At 44.7% G+C, this 20,416-nt stretch overlaps 1 protein-coding gene across 1 annotated transcript; it reads right to left on the bottom strand.

The window, feature by feature from the left end:
• Window positions 1-235: 235 nt before the first annotated feature.
• On the bottom strand, window positions 236-19,729 carry capn10 (calpain 10). Its single transcript, XM_065016497.1, has 14 exons — window positions 19,654-19,729; window positions 13,187-13,321; window positions 9,875-9,993; window positions 8,065-8,196; window positions 6,674-6,870; window positions 6,256-6,488; window positions 5,851-5,992; window positions 5,204-5,370; window positions 4,772-5,034; window positions 4,425-4,631; window positions 3,961-4,215; window positions 3,454-3,653; window positions 3,279-3,324; window positions 236-1,356 (listed from the first exon to the last, which is right to left on the bottom strand). Exons 2-14 carry the CDS (start codon window positions 13,203-13,205, stop codon window positions 1,327-1,329), a joined length of 2,010 nt encoding a protein of 669 aa, XP_064872569.1. The 5' UTR covers window positions 13,206-13,321; window positions 19,654-19,729; the 3' UTR covers window positions 236-1,326.
• Between the last annotated feature and the right edge of the window lie 687 nt (window positions 19,730-20,416).

Here is a 20,416-nt window from a genome sequence, read left to right as displayed (position 1 = left end):
CCCAGAGAGCATATCGCCTACAGATTCATGAGTAGATAGCCCCACAGTAGCAGAATACAGTTTGGTGTGTTGCAGCAAACGTACTGTCCCTCATCTGTGGACACTAGAGTATATGGAGTAGTTATTGTGATCCTCAAGACATGTTGTGTGTAAAGCATTGTGTGGCATTTTGATATGGTCCAAAAATCATCATTAGATAACACAAATAGTTCAATGATGATGGTCACAGCTGAAGTGTGGTGTGCAGGATACAACTTTATTATAGTTCCATCAGCAACTGCATCTTCTGTATATTTAAACACACAAACACACTGACAACAAAAGTACAATAACACAGTAATACTCTCAGATAATAAAACCATTGTAATCAGTCAACAGTTGGAGTGGCAGTGGTACCCAAGTTAGTTACCACACCAGCAACACACAAACACACACCCTGCCTTTTCAGCCACTGCGTGCAGAGCCAAAACACTGGCGGCTTCTTCCAAAGAATCTGTTGCCTAAGTAGTGCCGCTTCGCCCCATATCGCCCCCTGTACTGTTCATCATGCAGCCACTTCAAACAGCAGTCCGGGTCCAGTTCTAAGGGTGTGAGGGTGATAGGGACGGGGGGCTGCAGCAGAGTCTCAGGTGTGGGGGTTGTGGGGTGAGGGGGCTACTCTGTTTGTGGTCGGAGGACAAGGGCTTGATGTTAAAGCTGTCCTTAACCACATATTTATAATCACATTCACCACACCCTTAATCCTAAACTCAAACATTAAGGGGATGACAAAATATCACTGGTTAGGGGAAACTTCTATCTACTCTGGGGGCATGGATGAAGGCAAAGTTCAGTCACAGGCAGCCCTGGGGTTTGGGTCTGAGGCTGGGTGGGTGCACTGCAGTGTGGTGAGGTCCGACCCCTTGCTTCTGCCCTCTCTGCCCCAGCAAGGAGCTCTATGAGTGGGCCCTTTGTCCCAGGCCGACGGGCCAGCGAGTGAGCATAGTGAGCGGGCCTCTTCAATGGCGGCTGTTTGTTTACACCGGCCAGCCCCGTCAGCTCCCATTAGCGCCTGGCCCAACGACAACCTGTGATGTGCTAATCGCAGCCGGGAGAGAGAGAGAGAAAGGGAGAGAGAGAGAAAGGGAGAGAGAAGAGATGCCGATCGGCTCCCTGAGCCTCGCCAGGTTGGGGATAAAGGGCCTGAGCCCAGGCCGTGCGTGCGCACACAAACACACACAGTGTTCGGCATGGGGAGGAGGAGGGGAGACCCGCTCCTTTCATGTGTGGCCAAGGGCCGAAGTGATGTGAGCCCACGTCAGCAGAGTGGCAGCACAGATCCCAGAGCTAACTACGCATCACAGATATGTGAGAGACCTGTCGCCAGAGAGAGAGAGAGAGACCTTATAAAATCCATAAATGTATTATTCTTGTGCAATATATATCTACAGGCTACATTGAGGTTTTTCTTTCATTATTTGAGGTCATCTGGTATTAGTATGTTATAATAAGCTTTAGAGCCGAACTGCACACCCGCAAAATAGCCTCCACGCCAATCGCCAAATGCCTTTGGGGACGAGCAAAATTAAACGTCTGAGTTTAATTCAATAAGAGAAAATCTGCTAAATGGAGAGTTGAAAATAAAGAGAAGGGTATGTTTGGGAAAGTCTTGACTGGGGAACAGGAGTGGAGAAATATGGTTCCTTTCTTTCAGCATCTTGAGAGAATGTGAATGCGCAGTTGCCACCTCTACAGATGATATCTATCTTTATCTGCATCAGAAAATAGCATTTCAACCACATAAAATATGCACCCAACTCGAACTGAAATCTCATCAGAAACATGTTGGGTTGTTTTCACAGATTTCTATTTCCCCACAACAGCTCAAACTGATGTCATTTGGACATTTTGCTCTGGTGAAAGAAGCAGAGACTTTAGATTCTATAAATTATTCTGGTGACCAAGGGTTTATTTTGTCTTCTAGGGCAGCATATAATGACAGAAGAGAAGCTACATGTATCTAATTATAGTTGAATAACAAATAGCCTACCAAAATGTAGTAAATTAAAAACACAAACATTTCAAATCAGGCAAAATAAATCCTGCACCCCCTGTCAAAACATCGTTCCGCCGTCTCTGAATGTAGCCTACAGCGCATTTTCTATATTAGCGGGTTAGGGGCGGGTGCGGGCCTCAGATGTTCACCTTATCATATAGTCGGGCGGTTGAGGGCCTCAGATGTTCACCTTATCATATAGTCAGTCGGGCGGTTGAGGGCCTCAGATGTTCACCTTATCATATAGTCAGGCGGGTGCGGGCCTCAGATGTTCACCTTATCATATAGTCGGGCAGGTGCGGGCCTCAGATGTTCACCTTATCATATAGTCGGGCGGTTGAGGGCCTCAGATGTTCACCTTATCATATAGTCAGGCGGTTGAGGGCCTCAGATGTTCACCTTATCATATAGTCGGGCGGTTGAGGGCCTCAGATGTTCACCTTATCATATAGTCAGGCGGGTGCGGGCCTCAGATGTTCACCTTATCATATAGTCGGGCGGGTGCGGGCCTCAGATGTTCACCTTATCATATAGTCGGGCGGTTGAGGGCCTCAGATGTTCACCTTATCATATAGTCGGGCGGTTGAGGGCCTCAGATGTTCACCTTATCATATAGTCGGGCGGTTGAGGGCCTCAGATGTTCACCTTATCATATAGTCGGGCGGTTGAGGGCCTCAGATGTTCACCTTATCATATAGTCGGGCGGTTGAGGGCCTCAGATGTTCACCTTATCATATAGTCGGGCGGTTGAGGGCCTCAGATGTTCACCTTATCATATAGTCGGGCGGTTGAGGGCCTCAGATGTTCACCTTATCATATAGTCGGGCGGTTGAGGGCGGTTGAGGGCCTCAGATGTTCACCTTATCATATAGTCGGGCGGTTGCGGGCCTCAGATGTTCACCTTATCATATAGTCGGGCGGTTGCGGGCCTCAGATGTTCACCTTATCATTTAGTCGGGCGGTTGAGGGCCTCAGATGTTCACCTTATCATATAGTCGGGCGGTTGCGGGCCTCAGATGTTCACCTTATCATTTAGTCGGGCGGTTGCGGATGGGTTATTAGCAATTGCGGACGGGTGCGGGGAACACATAACTGACCCAAACACACGCTAACAGACAGTGATTAAATACTGCCATTCAACACAGTTGAAAAGTGTTTGTGCACTATGGTACACTAAATTGGTTTAGGAAGTGTGTTTGTTGCAAAGTATAGGTCTTGTACACATAGCCCAACACTCACTCACCTCTTGAATGGCTCTCCCCAGTCTTTCCTGACTCTTCACCACTCTCCTGAAACACAAGTACAACACACCATCATATTATTCCCCCAAATAAAATTAAAAATGAACACAATCACAAGGGCATAAGGGCTAGGAGAAGGTATTAAGGGGGTAGGGAGTGGAATAGAACCAGGACTACCTGTGTATTTTGCGAGCCACAGTGAGGGTGAACTGGCCTGGGGAGTCAGGCTGGTAGGTGGAGGGCACTATGACATAGGCCCCTGGAGGAAGGCAGCAGGCCAGACTGACAGCCTGGGTGTAGCAGTGAGGAATGCAGCTGGCCACCGGTTCCTCCTCCCTGGGTACTGTCGACTCGGCCTGCTCCTGTCCCTCTGGAGTCTGGATACACAGAGAGGTTCACATGTAACTTGTCACAACAGAATCATCTTCATATAGACAGATTTTAAAGGAGGATTAAAACAACATATCAACAGGATAAACCATAGATTCTACATTAAGGACATATTTTAGATAGGCTAACCACATACTGTTAATAAACCAGGGTCATATTTTATTAGGCACCAAGCAGAAGAAAATGGACTAAAACAAGGAGGAACTACTTGGACTTCAATAATAAACTAATTTAGTGTTTTTCATTGCAAAACGTTTTGCTAGAGTATTCCCTAATGAATACAACTCAGCTCACCTTGTATAGGTGAAAGCCGATGGCCTGGAGGTCAGTGTCAGGGCAGTTCTGGTGGAGGGTGACCCTAACATTGACCCCTGTTGACCCCGCTATGTTGTCACCCATGGTGACCGGGAACCTTGGATTCTGCCAGTGAGACAGGAAGTTCCTGCTCCCCCCGGCCGATGACCCTGTGACCCATGCGCCCCGTAAGTAGTTTGTCTCCCACTCCCCCTCTGTTACCAATGGCAAAGAGGGCCCCGGGTCTTCACAGCACTGCAGGAGGATGGGGGAACATATAGATCCAGTTTCCTAGACTTGTAAGACAACATGATCTACAAAACAAATGGAATGATATATAAACCACTTTTGATGTATGAAAAGCAAAACTTCTGATACATTTTGATTCAGTATTTGGTCCTGGCTCCCTATTTGACCCATCTCTTTATGTCTTCTGCTAAATTAAGTGTAAATGTTAGTCCTACTGACCTGAGTGAGGTGGGGGAAGAGGAGAAGACCCTGAGCAGGAAGCTCCCCTCACCCCCCTGGAGGAAGGTACTGGGGATGAGCAGGTGGCAGCCAGGGTCCAGGTGTGTGTGTAGTACCACCTCACGCTCGTAGGCGTGGCAGTGTGTGGAGGCACAGGGAGGGCTGTTCAGAGTCCCAGACAGGTTCAAACACTTCTTCTCTACCTGGGGATTGACAGACAGACAGATGTACGTATTACACACACACACACACACGGAGATAAAGATGAAATCATTAAAAGCCACACACACACACATTCTTATTTTAACATCTATCAGCTACAAGGTTACAGTGCAGTACCAACCTTCCACATGTGCAAAGCGATGGCCTGGTAGTGTTGGTGTTGTGTGGTGCTGCTGCCCTCTTCTGGTGACTGTATGTAGTGGTGTCCTGTGTTCCTGCTATACCTTCTGTGCTGTAGCAGAGACACCAGCACCTCTCCCCTCTCAAACACCCGCAGCCAGAACTGAGGGTTGCTGCCAAAGCTACTGTTGTTACGGCAACCACCTGCTGAGTGACCTTTGACCCAGCGATCACTGGTCTGGTGGCTATGAGTCAGCAGCTTGCCTATTGAACAGACAGGTGCTGTGAATCACACAATCACAACAACACTGGCTTTGCTTTTATGAAGGGATAGTTCACCCCCAAACCAAAGATCGTCAGACGTTCTCATACATTCAAAACTATTGAACTTTGTCTAATGCTTATATAATGAGGAAGTATTGAGTGAGTATACCAGAATAGATGCTCTGCAGGTGTCCCTCCTCATTGATAGGATACCCCACTGTGACATCATCAAACTGCAACAGGAATTCAGTCTCGTCCACCCAGAACTCTGCCTCCTGGGCCCGGCCCAGCAAGTTCAGAGTACAGGCCGGGTCCAGAGAGTTCCAGCCTTCTCCACTGCCAGGTGAGAGTGGCCAGTTTATTACTGAGACAGAGGTTCTTAAGAAAATAATTATAGATGGATTCAGGCTCAAAATGACACAAAAGAACACACACACGCGCGAGCCTTGCACGGGCATGAATTTTAAGCCCTACCCATGTCCGCGGTGTTCAGGCCCTGGGCCTTAAATTCAGCCCTGCCCAAATGTAATAATATCTAGTGAGTTTTCAGACCCTTCCAGCGACAGTAAATCATTACAGGATTCTAGCTACACATTTCCCACTACATTCTGCTACATTAAATCATTAAAGTATTCTAGCTACACATTTCCCACTACATTCTGCTGCAAACGAGAAGCTGTCTGTGCAACAGAAGTCACAGCAATGGCGCACACACGGGCAGAAAAGCAGAAGGGGGGGTGGGAGAGGGGGGAACATTACCCATGGGACCGCAGCTGTGCGGGCTCGGGTAGTACAGCTCTAACACAAACACCCTACCTCTCTCTCCATGCTCCCTCCCAGCAGCGTCTGCCCCAGGGGTTTCTGATCCTGATTAGACGTACTCCTCCCCGTTCCACCGTCCTCACGTCCACCCACTCCATCACACTCAGGGCATGGAACTGCCCCAACTCACTGGCACCTAGGGTATAAGGGGGCAGTTGGGGTAAATATAGCCCTAAACAATATTTTAGCTACTTGCCTATTAGCAGACTTGGGGGTATGCCAGTACCTTACTTTGAAAGGTCAGTCACAAGATTTCAATAGAATGCTTTCAGTAAGATTCTTAGAAAACTGCATTCCTTCTCCATTGGAGAACAATGGTCTGCACAGCCCAGAGCTATTTTTGTGTTTAAAATGTGAAAACAGCAGAATATTCCCAGACCAGTCATTTTTCCTCCTTACCTCCGGGGGCGCTGTGTACAGAGCAGCTGACTGAACAGCCCTCTCTGACCGCATGCAGCAGGTCCAGATCCAGCCTCCTCCTCCTGACCCAGTCACTGTCAGATGACCCCCGACCCTGGTCCTCCTCTGTCCCACAATCCCCCAGGCTCCAGCGCTCCGCCAGCCCCCCTGTCAGGTCTACCAGGGCCTCAGAGACCTGCCCCGCCCATAGGCGCTCATATGACCCCTGCAGCCTGGGGGAGGAGTAGGGACAGGAGACAACATGGGTGTATCAGAGAATGTCACAAAACCTAACTAGAGTATTGTATGGTATGGAATGGTATGTGATTGGAACAGTATAGAATATTTGGAGACCTAATATTAATGACTAGATGCAGAAACGCTGTTAGTCAATTTCAACTTTCCACCTGTCACTCACTTGGCGTAGGCCTTCTCCAGCAGAGCAACCCAAAAAGCAGTGGGGGATTGGCAGCGCGAGAAGCAGAGCTTGCCGCTGAGGCAGGGCAGCCGGTCGTCAACGGTTACCTCTGTCCAGCAGCCATGCTGCCAGAGACGGAAGAGGAAGGAGCCCCGGTACCCCCTCTCCCCCCACTGGGGCTGGGCAGGGGGCACCACCTGGGGGACAGAGGGTACAGGGCACTGGGTTTATCACAGTGTTTTGGTGGTATTGATAAAAGTCACCAAGTACTTAATGGACTAGGTCAGTGGCAGAAGCATAGTGTATTTGCTGTAAGACTTGAATATGTGGTAGTAACCTACAGTTGTAGTTTTACTGTTCACAGCAAAACCAAAAAGCAACAAAATACTTCAATGCAATAACATATGTGACTCGTTTCAGGAAACTAAACGTATGTCGCTACTTCACAGGAGTACCATTTGAACGGAACCTTTTTTTACATTTTTTATCAAAATGTGTTTTTTGGCAGAAATGCCTTCTGAAGCATTTGAACTTTCATGGGTCTTAATAACAAACTTGTATGCAATCTGTAAATACAAAAATTATGTTACAAGCCTAGTTGGTTTAGCCATGGAAAGAGACAGGAACCTTCCCGCTAGCCATGATTGACTGAGATAATGAGTGGGCTGGGAAATTCTGGGAAATTCACTCTGGCTATCTAGTCCGATATCAGAGCACTCTCGTCTGAGTGTGCCAGAGCGCAGAATAACTGACCAATTTACCAACGTTCAACACCCGTTGAATATGGCCGGTGGCAAAAAAAAAACGGTGGCATAATTTTTTTTAAATTAAATTGTTGCCAGCAGCACAGTTGCATTCATCAACGCTCGGGATAACATAAAAACAGCCTAACCAGCTCTGAGTAAAATGGTCAGAGTGAGCTGTTCTCTCATTTGTGTCTGGAAGTAGCTAGCAAGCTAGCCAACGTTAGCCAGTTAGCTTGGGTGCTTGACTGCTGTTGTTAGGACAGAACGTTCGGATCAACCCTACTTTTCGGCCAGAACGTCCAGCGTACATTTCGAGAGCGAAACGCTCTGAATTTACGAGCGAATCTTACAACGCTCTGAGATTACGAATGTCAGAGCACACTCTGGCACCACTCCAGATAAAATGTACGAACACACCCGTAGTATAAACCAGCCTTTAGTGTTGACATCTTTGGTTGTTTAGTACATAGCCTCACATGTGGGGCTAAAGCTTAAAAGGGTGTGAACGATGCTGTCCAGTAGGTACCAAAACATTCAAGGGCCATTTTCTCAAAAGTGTTTGTTAAAAACCATTTCAAATTTTGCTACATAAGACGGAATCGAGCTGGTCGGTCACATATACGTTACAAATTTGTGCAGCTTTACCTTGTTCATCAAATGCTGGTACTTCAGTAAGATTGTGCAGGCACAGAGGAACCAGCAGTCTCCCAGGAGGCCTTGCTTTGCATGGCCGTCATTGGTGTTGTCAGGGAAGAGTGCAGGAGACGGGCAGATCTCCTGTAAGGACAGAGAGAGAAATATGTCACCATTAACAGACACACAGAATCATTGTGAGCAGATTGGACATGCTTGTTTCCATTATGTGATCAAGTGTTCACACGGTGTTGAGGAAAAAATAACATGAATGGAAGGAACACAGAATATAAATCGCATATACAGTGCATTCGGGAAAGTGTTCAGAACCCTTTTCACTAACGACAAAGTACAAATAAAAAACAGAAATACCTTATTTACATAAGTATTCTGCCCCTATGCTATGAGACTCGAAATTGAGCTCAGGTGCATCCTGCTTCCATTGACCATCCTTGAGATGTTTCTACAACTTGATTGGAGTCCACCTGTGGTAAATTCAATTGATTGGACATGTTTTGGAAAGGCACACACCTGTCTATATAAAGGTCCCACAGTTGACAGTGCATGTCAGAGCAAAAACCAAGCCATGAGGTCGAAAGAATTGTCCGTAGAGCTCTGAGACAGGATTGTGTTGAGGCACAGATCTGAGGAAGTGTACTAAAAAATGTCTGCAGCATTGAATGTCCCAAAGAACACAGTGGCCTCCATCATTCTTAAATGGAAGAAGTTTGGAACCACCAAGACTCTTCCTAGAGCTGGCCACCCAGCCAAACTGAGCAATCAGGGGAGAAGGGCCTTGGTCAGGGAGGTGACCAAGAACCCGATGGTCACTCTGACAGAGCTCTAGAGAACTCTCGTCCTCTGTGGAGATGGGAGAAACTTCCAGAAGGACAACGATCTCTGCAGCATTTCATCAATCTGGCCTTTATGTTACAGTGACCAGACGGAAGCCCCTCCTCAGTAAAAGGCACATGACAGCATGCTTGGAGTTTGCCAAAAGGCACCTAAAGACTCTCAAGACCATGAGAAACAAGATTCTCTGGTCTGATGAAACCAAGATTGAACTCTTTGGCATGAATGCCAAGCGTCAGGTCTGAAGGAAACCTGGCACCATCCCTACGGTGAGGCATGGTGGTGGCAGCATCATGCTGTGGGGATGTTTTTCAGCGGCAGGGACTGGGAGACTAGTCAAGATGGAGGCAAAGATGAATGAGCAAAGTACAGAGAGATCCTTGCTCCAGAGCACTCAGGATCTCAGACTGGGGGCGAAGGTTCGCCTTCGAACAGGACAACGACCCTAAGCACACAGACAAGACAACACAGGAATGGCTTCGGGACAAGTCTCTGAATGTCCTTGTGTGGCACAGCCAGAGTCTGGACTTGAACCCGATCGAACATCTCTGGAGAGACCTGAAAATAGCTGTGCAGCAATGCTCCCCATCCAACCTGACAGAGCAGGAGAGGATCTGCAGAGAAGAATGGGAGAAACTCCCCAAATACAGGTGTGCCAAGCTTGTTGTGTCATACCCAAGAGTTGATGCTGTATTCATTGCCAAAGGCGCTTCAACAAAGAACTGCGTAAAGTGTCAGAATACTTATGTAAATGTCCTTCAATTTTTATTTTTTATAAATCAGTAAATTATGGGGTATTGTGTGTATATTGATGAGGAGGGGGACACTATTTAATCATTTTCAGAATAAGGCTGTAAAGTAGCAAAATAAATGTTAAAGTCAAGGGGTCTGAATACTTTCAGAAGGCACTGTATATTTTGACATACCTAAGGCCAATTCTGATTGGATAAGTTGTAGGCCCAAGTCTCACCTGTGGCCGGAGCCATGTGATGTCATCCTGGAACCTGGCGATAGGGGTGGAGTAGTCTGAGAACAGGGAGTCCTCACAGATGAAGGCAGGGTCCTCAAACAGACCCTTGAATTCTACAGCTAAAACAGTGATGGAGGAGCATGTTATCAACACTAGAAGGGATATTCAATTCTATTTTATAAAATGTAATTTCCTGCAACATATACAGTTGAAGTCGGAAGTTTACATACACTTAGGTTTGAGCCATTAAAAGTCATTTTTCAACCACTCCACAAATGTCTTGTTAACAAACTATAGTTTTGGCAAGTCGGTTAGGACATCTACTTCGTGCATGACACAAGTAATTTTTCCAACAATTGTTTACAGACAGATTATTTCACTGTATCACAATTCCAGTGGGTCAGAAGTTTACAAACACTAAATTGACTGTGCCTTTAAACGCCATGGAAAATTCCAGAAAATTATGTCATGGCTTCTGACATCATTTGAGTCAATTGGAAGTGTACCTGTGGATGTATTTCAAGGCCTACCATCAAACTCAGTGCCTCTTTGCTTGACATCATGGGAAAATCAACAGAAATCAGCCAAGACCTCAGAAGAACGCCAGAAGGTACCATGTTCATCTGTACAAACAATAGTATGCAAGTATAAACACTATGGGACTATGTAGCCGTCATACTGCTCAGGAAGGAGATGCATTCCGTCTCCTAGAGATGAACGTACTTTGGTGCGAAAATTGCAAATCAATCCCAGAACACAAGGACCTTGTGAAGATGCTGGAGGAAACAGGTCCAAAAGTATCTATATCCACAGTAAAACAAGTCCTATATCGACATAACCTGAAAGGCCGCTCAGCAAGGAAGAAGTCACTGCTCCAAAACCGCCATAAAAAAGCCAGACTATGGATTGCAACTGCACATGGGGACAATGATTGTACTTTTTGGAGAAATGTCCTCTGGTCCAATTAAACAAAAATATAACTGTTTGGCCATAATGACCATCGTTATGTTTGGAGGAAAAAGGGTGAGGCTTGCAAGCCGAAGAACCCCATCCCAATTGTGAAGCACGGGGGTGGCAGCATCATGTTGTGGGGGTGCTATGCAGCAGGAGGGACTGGTGCACTTCACAAAATAGATGGCTACATGAGGATGGAAAATGATGTGGATATATTGAAGCAACATCAAGACTAGAGGTCGACCGATTATGAGTCTTCAATATTCCAGGGTAAGAAGTATTAGGTTGTAGTTATTATAGGACTCTCTCTCTCTATACCATTTGTATTTCATATACCTTTGACTATTGGATGTTCTTATAGGCACTTTAGTATTGCCAGTGTAACTGTATAGCTTCCGTCCCTCTCCTCGCTCCTACCTGGGCTCGAACCAGAAACACATCGACAACAGCCACCCTCGAAGCAGCTTTACCCATGCAGAGCAAGGGGAACAACTACTCCAAGTCTCAGAGCGAGTGACGTTTGAAATGCTATTAGAGCGCACCCCACTAACTAGCTAGCCATTTCACATCACATCGTTATACCAGCCTCATCTCGGGAGTTGATAGGCTTGAAGTCATAAACAGCACGAAAGTGCTGTTTGAATGAATGCTTATGAGCCTTCCGGTGCCCATCATCGCTCAGTCAGACTGCTCTATCAAATCATAGACTTAGTTATAACATGATAACACAGAGAAATACGAGCCTTAGGTCATTAATATGGTCGAATCCGGAAACTATCATCTCGAAAACAAAACATTTATTCTTTCAGTGAAATACGGAACCGTTCCGTATTTTATCTAACGGGTGGCATCCATCAGTCTAAATATTCATGTTACATTGCACAACCTTCAATGTTATGTCATAATTACATAAACTTCTGGCAAATTAATTTGCAATGAGCCAGGCGGCCCAAACTGTTGCATTTACCCTGACTCTGCGTGCAATGAACGCAAGAGAAGTGACACAATTTCACCTGGTTAATATTGCCTGCTAACCTGGATTTCTTTTTGCTAAATATGCAGGTTTAAAAATATATACTTCTGTGTATTGATTTTAAGAAAGGCATTGGTGTTTATGATTAGGTACACGTTGGAGCAACGACATTCCTTTTTCGCAAATGCACACTGCATCGATTATATGTAACGCAGGACACGCTAGATAAACTAGTAATATCATCAACCATGTGTAGTTATAACTAGTGATTATGATTGATTAAGTTTAATGCTAGCTAGCAACTTACCTTGGCTTCTTACTGCATTCGCGTAACAGGCGGGCTCCTCGTGAGGCAGGTGGTTAGAGCGTTGGACTAGTTAACCGTAAGGTTGCAAGATTGAATCCCTGAACTGACGAGGTAAAAATCTGTCGTTCTGCCCCTGAACAAGGCAGTTAACTCACCGTTCGTAGGCCGTCATTGAAAATAAGAATGTGTTCTTAATTAAAGTACTTGCCTAGATAAATAAAGGATAAATAAAGGTGGGAAAAAATAGAGAGAGAAAAAATAATAAGAATAATAAGAATAAAAATCGGCGTCCAAAATTACCGATTTCCGATCGTTATGAATACTTGAAATCGGCCATTTAGATTAATCAGTCGACCTCTAATCAATCAAGACATCATCAGTCAGGAAGTTAAAGCTTGGTCGCAAATGGGTCTTTCAAATGGACAATGACCACAAGCATACTTCCAAAGTTGTGGCAAAATGGCTTAAGGACAACAAAGTGAAGGTATTGGAGTGACCATCACAAAGCCCTGACCTCAATCCTATAGAACATTTGTGGGCAGAACTGAAAAAGTGTGTGAGAGCAAGGAGGCCTACAATCCTGACTCAGTTACACCAGCTCTTTCAGGAGGAATTGTCCAAAATTCACCAAACTTATTGTGGGAAGCTTGTGGAAGGCTACCCAAAACATTTGACCCAAGTTAAACCATTTGAAGGCGATGCTACCAAATACTAATTGAGTGTATGTAAGCTTCTGACCCACTGGGAATGTGATGAAAGAAATAAAAGCTGAAATAAATAATTCTCTCCACTATTATTCTGACATTTCACATTCTTAAAATAAAGTGGTGATCTTAACTGACCTAAGACAGGAATTTCTTACTAGGATTAAATGTCAGGAATTGTGAAAACTGAGTTTAAACGTATTTGGCTAAGGTGTATGTAAACTTCCGACTTCAACTGTAATTGATCTTTCAACATAACAGTAAAGCAAAATAAATTCATAGGCTAATAACAGCAGTACACAGGTATAGGGGCAACGTAATGTCAAGTTACCAACAGTTGTTTACTAAAAAGAGACTGTCACCCTCAAACTTACCCCGCTCATCTTCCTCCATCGCCTCCCTGTCTTGTCTGTGAATCACCCACGATGCACTACTTCTCCTCTACTCCACAACCAAGGAGCTGGGTTTTTCATGACCCCACCATTCTTGAAGATACAGCATTATGTTTTCTTCAAAATAATCAGAACAGACTGTAATGGCAAGATAAATTGGTAGCCAGCATTTGCATATCAAAACAAACAGCCAGATGAACAGATGAGCTTTGATGCAAATATAGACTACAGTTGTGGCAAAAAGTTTTGAGAATGACACAAATATTAATTTTCACAAAGTCTGCTGCCTCAGTTTGTATGATGGCAATTTGCATATACTCGAGAATGTTATGAAGAGTGATCAGATGAATTGCAATTAATTGCAAAGTCCCTCTTTGCTATGCAAATGAACTGAATCCTAAAAAAAACATTTCCATTGCATTTCAGCCCTGCTACAAAAGGACCAGCTAACATCATGCCAGTGATTCTCTCGTTAACACAGGTGTGAGTGTTGTTGACAAGGCATGTTTTATTTTATCTTTATTTAACTAGGCAAGTCAGTTAAGAACAAATTCTTATTTTCAATGACGGCCTAGGAACAGTGGGTTAACTGCCTTGTTCAGGGGCAGAACGACAGATTTGTACCTTGTCAGCTCGGGGGTTTGAACTTGCAACCTTCCGGTTACTAGTCCAACACTCTAACCACTAGGCTTCCCTGCAACATGATCACTCTGTCATGCTGATTGAGTTCGAATAACAGACTGGAAGCTTCAAAAGAAGGGTGGTGCTTGGAATCATTGTTCTTCCTCTGTCAACCATGGTTACCTGCAAGGAAACATGCACCATCATCATCGCCTTGCACAAAAAGGGCTTCACAGGCAAGGATATTGCTGCCAGTAAGATTGCACCTAAATCAACCATTTATCGGATCTTCAAGGAGAGCGGTTCAATTGTTGTGAAGAAGGCTTCAGGGCGCCCAAGAAAGCAAGCGCCAGGCCCGTCTCCTAAAACTGATTCAGCTGCGGGATCGGGGCACCACCAGTACAGAGCTTGCTCAGGAATGGCAGCAGGCAGGTGTGAGTGCATCTGCACGCACAATGAGGCGAAGACTTTTGGAGGATGGCCTGGTGTCAAGAAGGGCAGGAAAGAATCCACTTCTCTCCAGGAAAAACATCAGGGACAGACTGATATTCTGCAAAAAGGTACAGAGATTGGACTGTTGAGGACTGAGGTAAAGTCATTTTCTCTGATTAATCCCCTTTCCGGTTGTTTGGACATCTGGAAAAAAGCTTGTCCGGGGAAGACAAGGTGAACGCTACCATCAGTCCTGTGTCATGCCAACAGTAAAGCATCCTGAGACCATTCATGTGTGGGGTTGCTTCTCAGCCAAGGGAGTGGGCTCACTCACAATTTTTCCTAAGAACACAGCCATGAATAAAGAAGGGTACCAACACATCCTCAGAGAGAAACTTCTCCCAACCATCCAGGAACAGTTTGGTGATGAACAATGCCTTTTCCAGCATGATGGAGCACCTTGCCATAAGGCAAAATTGATAACTATGTGGCTCGGGGAACAAAACATTAATATTGTGGGTCCATGGCCAGGAAACTCCCCAGACCTTAATCCCATTGAGAACTTGTGGTCAATCCTCAAGGCCCGGGTGGACAAACACAAACCCACAAATTCTGACAAACTCCAAGCATTGATTATGCAAGAATCGGCTGCCATCAGTCAGGATGTGGCCCAAAAGTTAATTGAAAGCATGCCAGGGCGGATTGCAGAGGTCTTGAAAAAGAAGGGTCAACACTGCAAATATGGACTCTTTGCATCAACTTCATGTAATTGTCAATAAAAGCATTTGACACTTATGAAATGCTTGTAATTATACTTTAGTATTCCATAGTAACATCTGACAAAAATATCTAAAGACACTGAGGCAGCAGACTTTGTGAAATGTAATATTTGTGTCATTCTCAAAACTTTTGGCCACAACTGTATTAGCTAGATTCACCATTGCTCCTGTACTCTTGAATTACCATATCCTATAGTGATTCCCCTTTTCATTGGTTATGGCCATAGCTAAAGGGGTCTACACAGAATATGCAAACGGAGCCGATGGAGCGTTTTATTTATTTAACGTAACCCTTATATGGTGGTCAGAGGAAGCCCAGTGGCCGGTAGTGGGAGAAGATGGAGCGAGACATTCGGCAACTTTTCTCATCGATTAAACATTTGAGCTCAATACAGTTTTCTGTTTCCAAAACTAGAACTGTTCCGAACAGAGTGGACTAAGTTTTGTAGACTTTTCTACCATTTCTACCAGCAACCATGTGCAACCAGAGAAAAAAAGAGAAGACCACCATTACAATCACACACAGAGACGCATACAAAGCTCTCCTTTGCCCTCCATTTGGCTAATCTGACCATAATTATATTCTCCTGATTCCGGCTTACAAGCAGAAACTAAAGCAGGTAGTACCAGTGACTTGTTTAATACCTAAGTGGTCAGATGATGCGGATACTACGCTACAGGACTGTTTTGCTAGCACAGACTGGAATATGTTCCGGGATTCATCCAATGGCATTGAGGAGTATACCACCTCAGTCACAGGCTTCATCAATAAGTGAATCTACGACATTGTCCCAACAGCGACAGTACATACATATTCCAACCAGAAGCCATGGATTACGGGCAACATCCTCACTGAGATAAAGGCCAGAGCTGCCACTTTCAAGGAGTGGGACACTAATCCGGACGCTTATAAGAAATCCCGCTGTGCCATCAGATGAAACATCAAACAGGCAAAGCGGCAATACAGGACTAAGATTCAATCTTACTATACAGGCTCTGATGATTGTCGGATGTTGCAGGGCTTGAAAAACAGACTACAAAGGGAAACCCAGCAGCGAGCTGCCCAGTGATGCAAGTCTACCAGTCGAGCTAAATGCCTTTTATGCTCGCTTTGAGGCAAGCAACACTGAAGCAAGCATGAAAGCAACAGCTGTTCCGGTCGACTGTGTGATCACGGTCTCGGTAGCCGATGTGAGCAAGACCTTTAAACAGGTCAACATTTACAAAGCCCCAGGGCCAGACGGACTACCAGGATGTGTACTCAAAGCATGTGCGCACCAACTGTCAAGTGTCTTCACTGACATTTTCAACCTCTCCCTGACTGAATCTGTAATACCTACATGTTTTAAGCAGACCACTATAATCCCTGTGCCAAAGAAAGCAAAGGTAACCTGCCTAAATGATTACCGCCCTGTAGCACTCACGTCGATAGCCATGAAGTGCTTTGAAAGGCTGGTCATGGCTCACATCAACACCATCATCCCAGAAACCCTAGACACACTCCAATTCGCATAGCGCCCCAATAGATCCACAGATGACGCAATCTCAAATTGCACTCCACACTGCCCTTTCTCACAGCTCAGCGTTCAACACCATAGTGCCCACAAAGCTCATCACTAAGCTAAGGACCACTAAATATCTGCCTTTGCAACTGGATCCTGGACTTCCTGATGGGCCACCCCAAGTGGTAAGGGTAAGCAACAACACATCTGCCTCGCTGATCCTCAACACAGAGGCCCCTCAAGGGTGCGTGCTTGTTCCCTCCTGTACTCCCTGTTCACCCACAACTGTGTGGCCAAGCATGACTCAAATACCATCATTAAGTTTGCTGACGACACAACGGTGGTAGGCCTGATCAATGAAAACGATGAGACAGCCTATAGGGAGGTGCTCAGAGATCTGGCAGTGTGGTGCCAGGACAACAACCTCTCCCCCAATGTGAGCAAGACAAAGAAGCTGATTGTGGTCTACAGGAAAGGGAGGGCCGAACAGGCCCCCACTATCAACAACAGGGCTGTAGTGGAGCGGGTCGAGAGTTTCAAGTTCCTTGGTGTCCACATCACCAACAAACTATCTTGGTCCAAACATACCAAGATAGTCGTGAAGAGGGCACGACAAAAACCTTTTCCCTCTCAGGAGATTTGGCAGGTGTCCCAGATCCGTATTCGGTATTGTGTGTAGGTATTGTGTGTAGATTACTGAGGATTTTATTTAATTAAAACCATTTTAGAATAAGGCTGTAACATAACAAAATGTGGGAAAAATCAAGAGGTCTGAATACTTTCCGAATGCACTGTATATGGCCAATATACTGCGGCTAAGGGCTGTGTCCAGGCACTCCGTGTTGCGCCGTTCATAAAAACAGCCTTAGGCGTTGTATATTGGCCATATACCACACCCCCTCTGGCCTTATTGCTTAAATAACCTAGGCTACACTTTTACATGTAGACTAATTATTTATGTATATTTATGCACAATATATGTAAATATTATTGTTGGCCATTTTAGAGGCAATTTTATGTGAATTTCTGGCTCAGTTGACAGTTCCATGTATTTATTTTAGTAGTAGGCTCTTCTTATTAGTCGTGCCCCATGTTGGCATATCAAAAAACATCAACACGTATTTGAATTTGGGAAGTTCATGTTCAGTTTGGGTCAATTTAAATTGCACTACAGGACAATTCTGGGACAGTGATGAAAAAAGCTAGCTAGCTAACATTGGCTAGAAAGTTGAAGTCAGATGAGAGAGAGCAGCGTGCAGCAGTGCGGAGCACAGCGGCGGTGAGGACAGAGAGGAGCCAATCAACTTAATTACTGACTAAGTAGTCAGGGGTGACAGGTAGCTTAGTGGTTAGAGCGTTGGACTAGTAACCGCAAGTTCGAATCCCCGAGCTGACAAGGAAAAAAATCTGTTCTGCCCGTTCCTAGGCCGTCGTTGAAAATAAGCATTTGTTTTTAACTGACTTGCGGTAAAGGTAAAATGATAATGGTTGTGATTAATTAATAGTAGAATACAACTCTTGATGTACTGGACTCGTGATGGATCTCCTTTTGCTCTTTCCTTTCCATCTTGCTCTAGAGGGATGGATAACTGGTACGTCAAGCTGCCTGCAGTCACACATTAATTTTAAAAAAAGTATTCAATAAAAGACAAATAGCAAAATGTTGGGGCTTTTCGGTTTTTCACTTCTATAGTTCATATTAAATCATTTGGTGTAAACCAATAACAAAGGCAGATATGAAGAGAACAATTTAAAGTTAGAGCAATTTTACCAGTTGTATTTACATAGATTGTCATTATAGAGACACCAATTGGAAACATGTGCCAACTCCACATGCGGCGTAAAAAATGGGTGCTAGTTTTCAAGCTTTGTGGGCGGGTTGAGTTGTCAGTGCGTCATAAATTATTGCTCGACTTGACAACCCTGCTGCTACTCCAAAAATCACACGTGTACGCACGCACGTAGATCAACGGAGTGTAGTTTGTCTCAGGAGAACAGTAGTAACACTAATAGAACAAAGAGACAGATATTTCACCGGTTGTATTAAATGTGAAGCATTCAGTTGGCGTTTCCACTCAATAACAAATACGTTGGCGAGAGGAAGCCTAGTGGCCACAGTTTTACATTACCAAAACTAGAATGTGTAACAAGCAGGGTGGACTGCGATTTGTAGACTTTACCCCTTTCCAAAGTTTCAAAAAAGGGCGTTGTTTAGGAGTGCAAACACAGAGGGGGTAACCGGGGCACGTCACATGGGGCTATAAAGATGAAGCATCGTTCAGGTTTTCTAACCACCGAATGTGGTAGTGGGAGGAAGTCCAGTCGAGGGTATTGGGAGAGGATAGAACTAGGTGAAACTGCCCGACATTCTGCTAATTTTCTCATCGATGAAACATCTTCTCAAAATAAATTCGGTTCCCAAAACTACAAATATATTACCAACACAGTGCACTACGTTTTATAGACTTGGCACTTTGCCAAAGTTTAGTTATATTTTTAATTGCGTTGTTTAGGAGTGCAAGGTCGAATTAAGTGAACTCGCATTTTACAAGTGAGGCGTTCCCTAACGGATACATGCAAATCAATGATGGAATGCGCCAACAGGATCTCACTAGCTCACGCTTGGCTCTGCCCACCTCCTTGTTTGTTCTGCCCACTACTATGATTCATCTGCTCCCATGGGAAACGACAGGCTCTGGTCTATCTTGGGTTGGTTATAAACATCTTTGGTAGTAGGCTAGCTATAAAGGTAATCCCAAGCAGAGACAATAGAGAAGAAACACAATGAATATCAGACTAGTCATTAAAGAACCCTGGGTTACAGCCTCCGAGTGAGAGTTCTAGCTATAGCTCCTTGCCAAAGTCGTGCATCGTTCACTGCAGTCAGCGTTTTTAAAATAATGTGGATGATGGCTAGCTGGCTAACGTTAGTTATTTAGCGTTAGCCAGCTAGCTAGCTAACGTTAGTAAACTAGGCATGTTAACTAACTACGTTTTTACATCGCTATTAGACAATGATAAAAACTACTTGAAACGCTGAAATCACATATTTTTACCATAAGAGTGCATAAATACAATTGAGAAAACTCTGAAAAGAAACGTAGCAGGCAAATACCTGAATATAGTCCTGCCAAATCTCTCCCGGAAGGACAGTGACAGCAAGCGGCCCATTCATTATGCGAATCCTTCCAGTTTGAGAGTTTTTGGTATTATGGTCCCACCCCGTGGCTATACATTGCATTACACAAGGTTTATCTGGAATGGACAGGCATCACATCACACGACATAGCAACATTCGCTTGCTTGGATGGACGTTTGGATATAAGAAAACAGGTTGATGTTAAGAGGGTTACTGCTGTAGGCTACTTCGAATCATATTTAGCCAACGTTTAGCAGACACTCTTATCCAAACCGAATTACAGGAGCAATCACGGTTAAGTGCTTAATCATCTTGAGATCAATGCCCTCTCCTGTTTCTTTAATATGTGTTTGCACACAATCTGGCTACTGCCCTACACAGGATATTTCATTCTGATTTGTATTCTGAATCTGATTTGGACTTGTTTTTGTGTTTTCTTTAGGGCTTCACTGAAGGAACCTGTCTAAGTGCCCTAGACAAGACATGCTCAACAGAGACCAACGACTGCTTGCTCACACCAAAGGAAATTACTCTAACACCCTTTACCAGAGACCAGAACAAAGAAAACATGGGTCAATCAAAGAGTACAGAATAAAAGATAAAGGAAGAAAGGCAAATGATATCAGATGAACTCAATAATCAGATGAGCTAAAAATACTTTTCAGGTGTGGGCATAGACAAGGCTCTGCTGCAATTCTCAGGTCCTAGGTCCTTGGAGAAGCTGCTCAAACACTACAAA

Source organism: Oncorhynchus nerka, unplaced genomic scaffold (assembly GCF_034236695.1).
Source record: "Oncorhynchus nerka isolate Pitt River unplaced genomic scaffold, Oner_Uvic_2.0 unplaced_scaffold_40___fragment_2___debris, whole genome shotgun sequence".
Taxonomy (NCBI): Eukaryota; Metazoa; Chordata; class Actinopteri; order Salmoniformes; family Salmonidae; genus Oncorhynchus; species Oncorhynchus nerka.
Note: the sequence above shows the minus strand (reverse complement) of the source record. Positions and strands in the feature narration are given on the sequence as shown.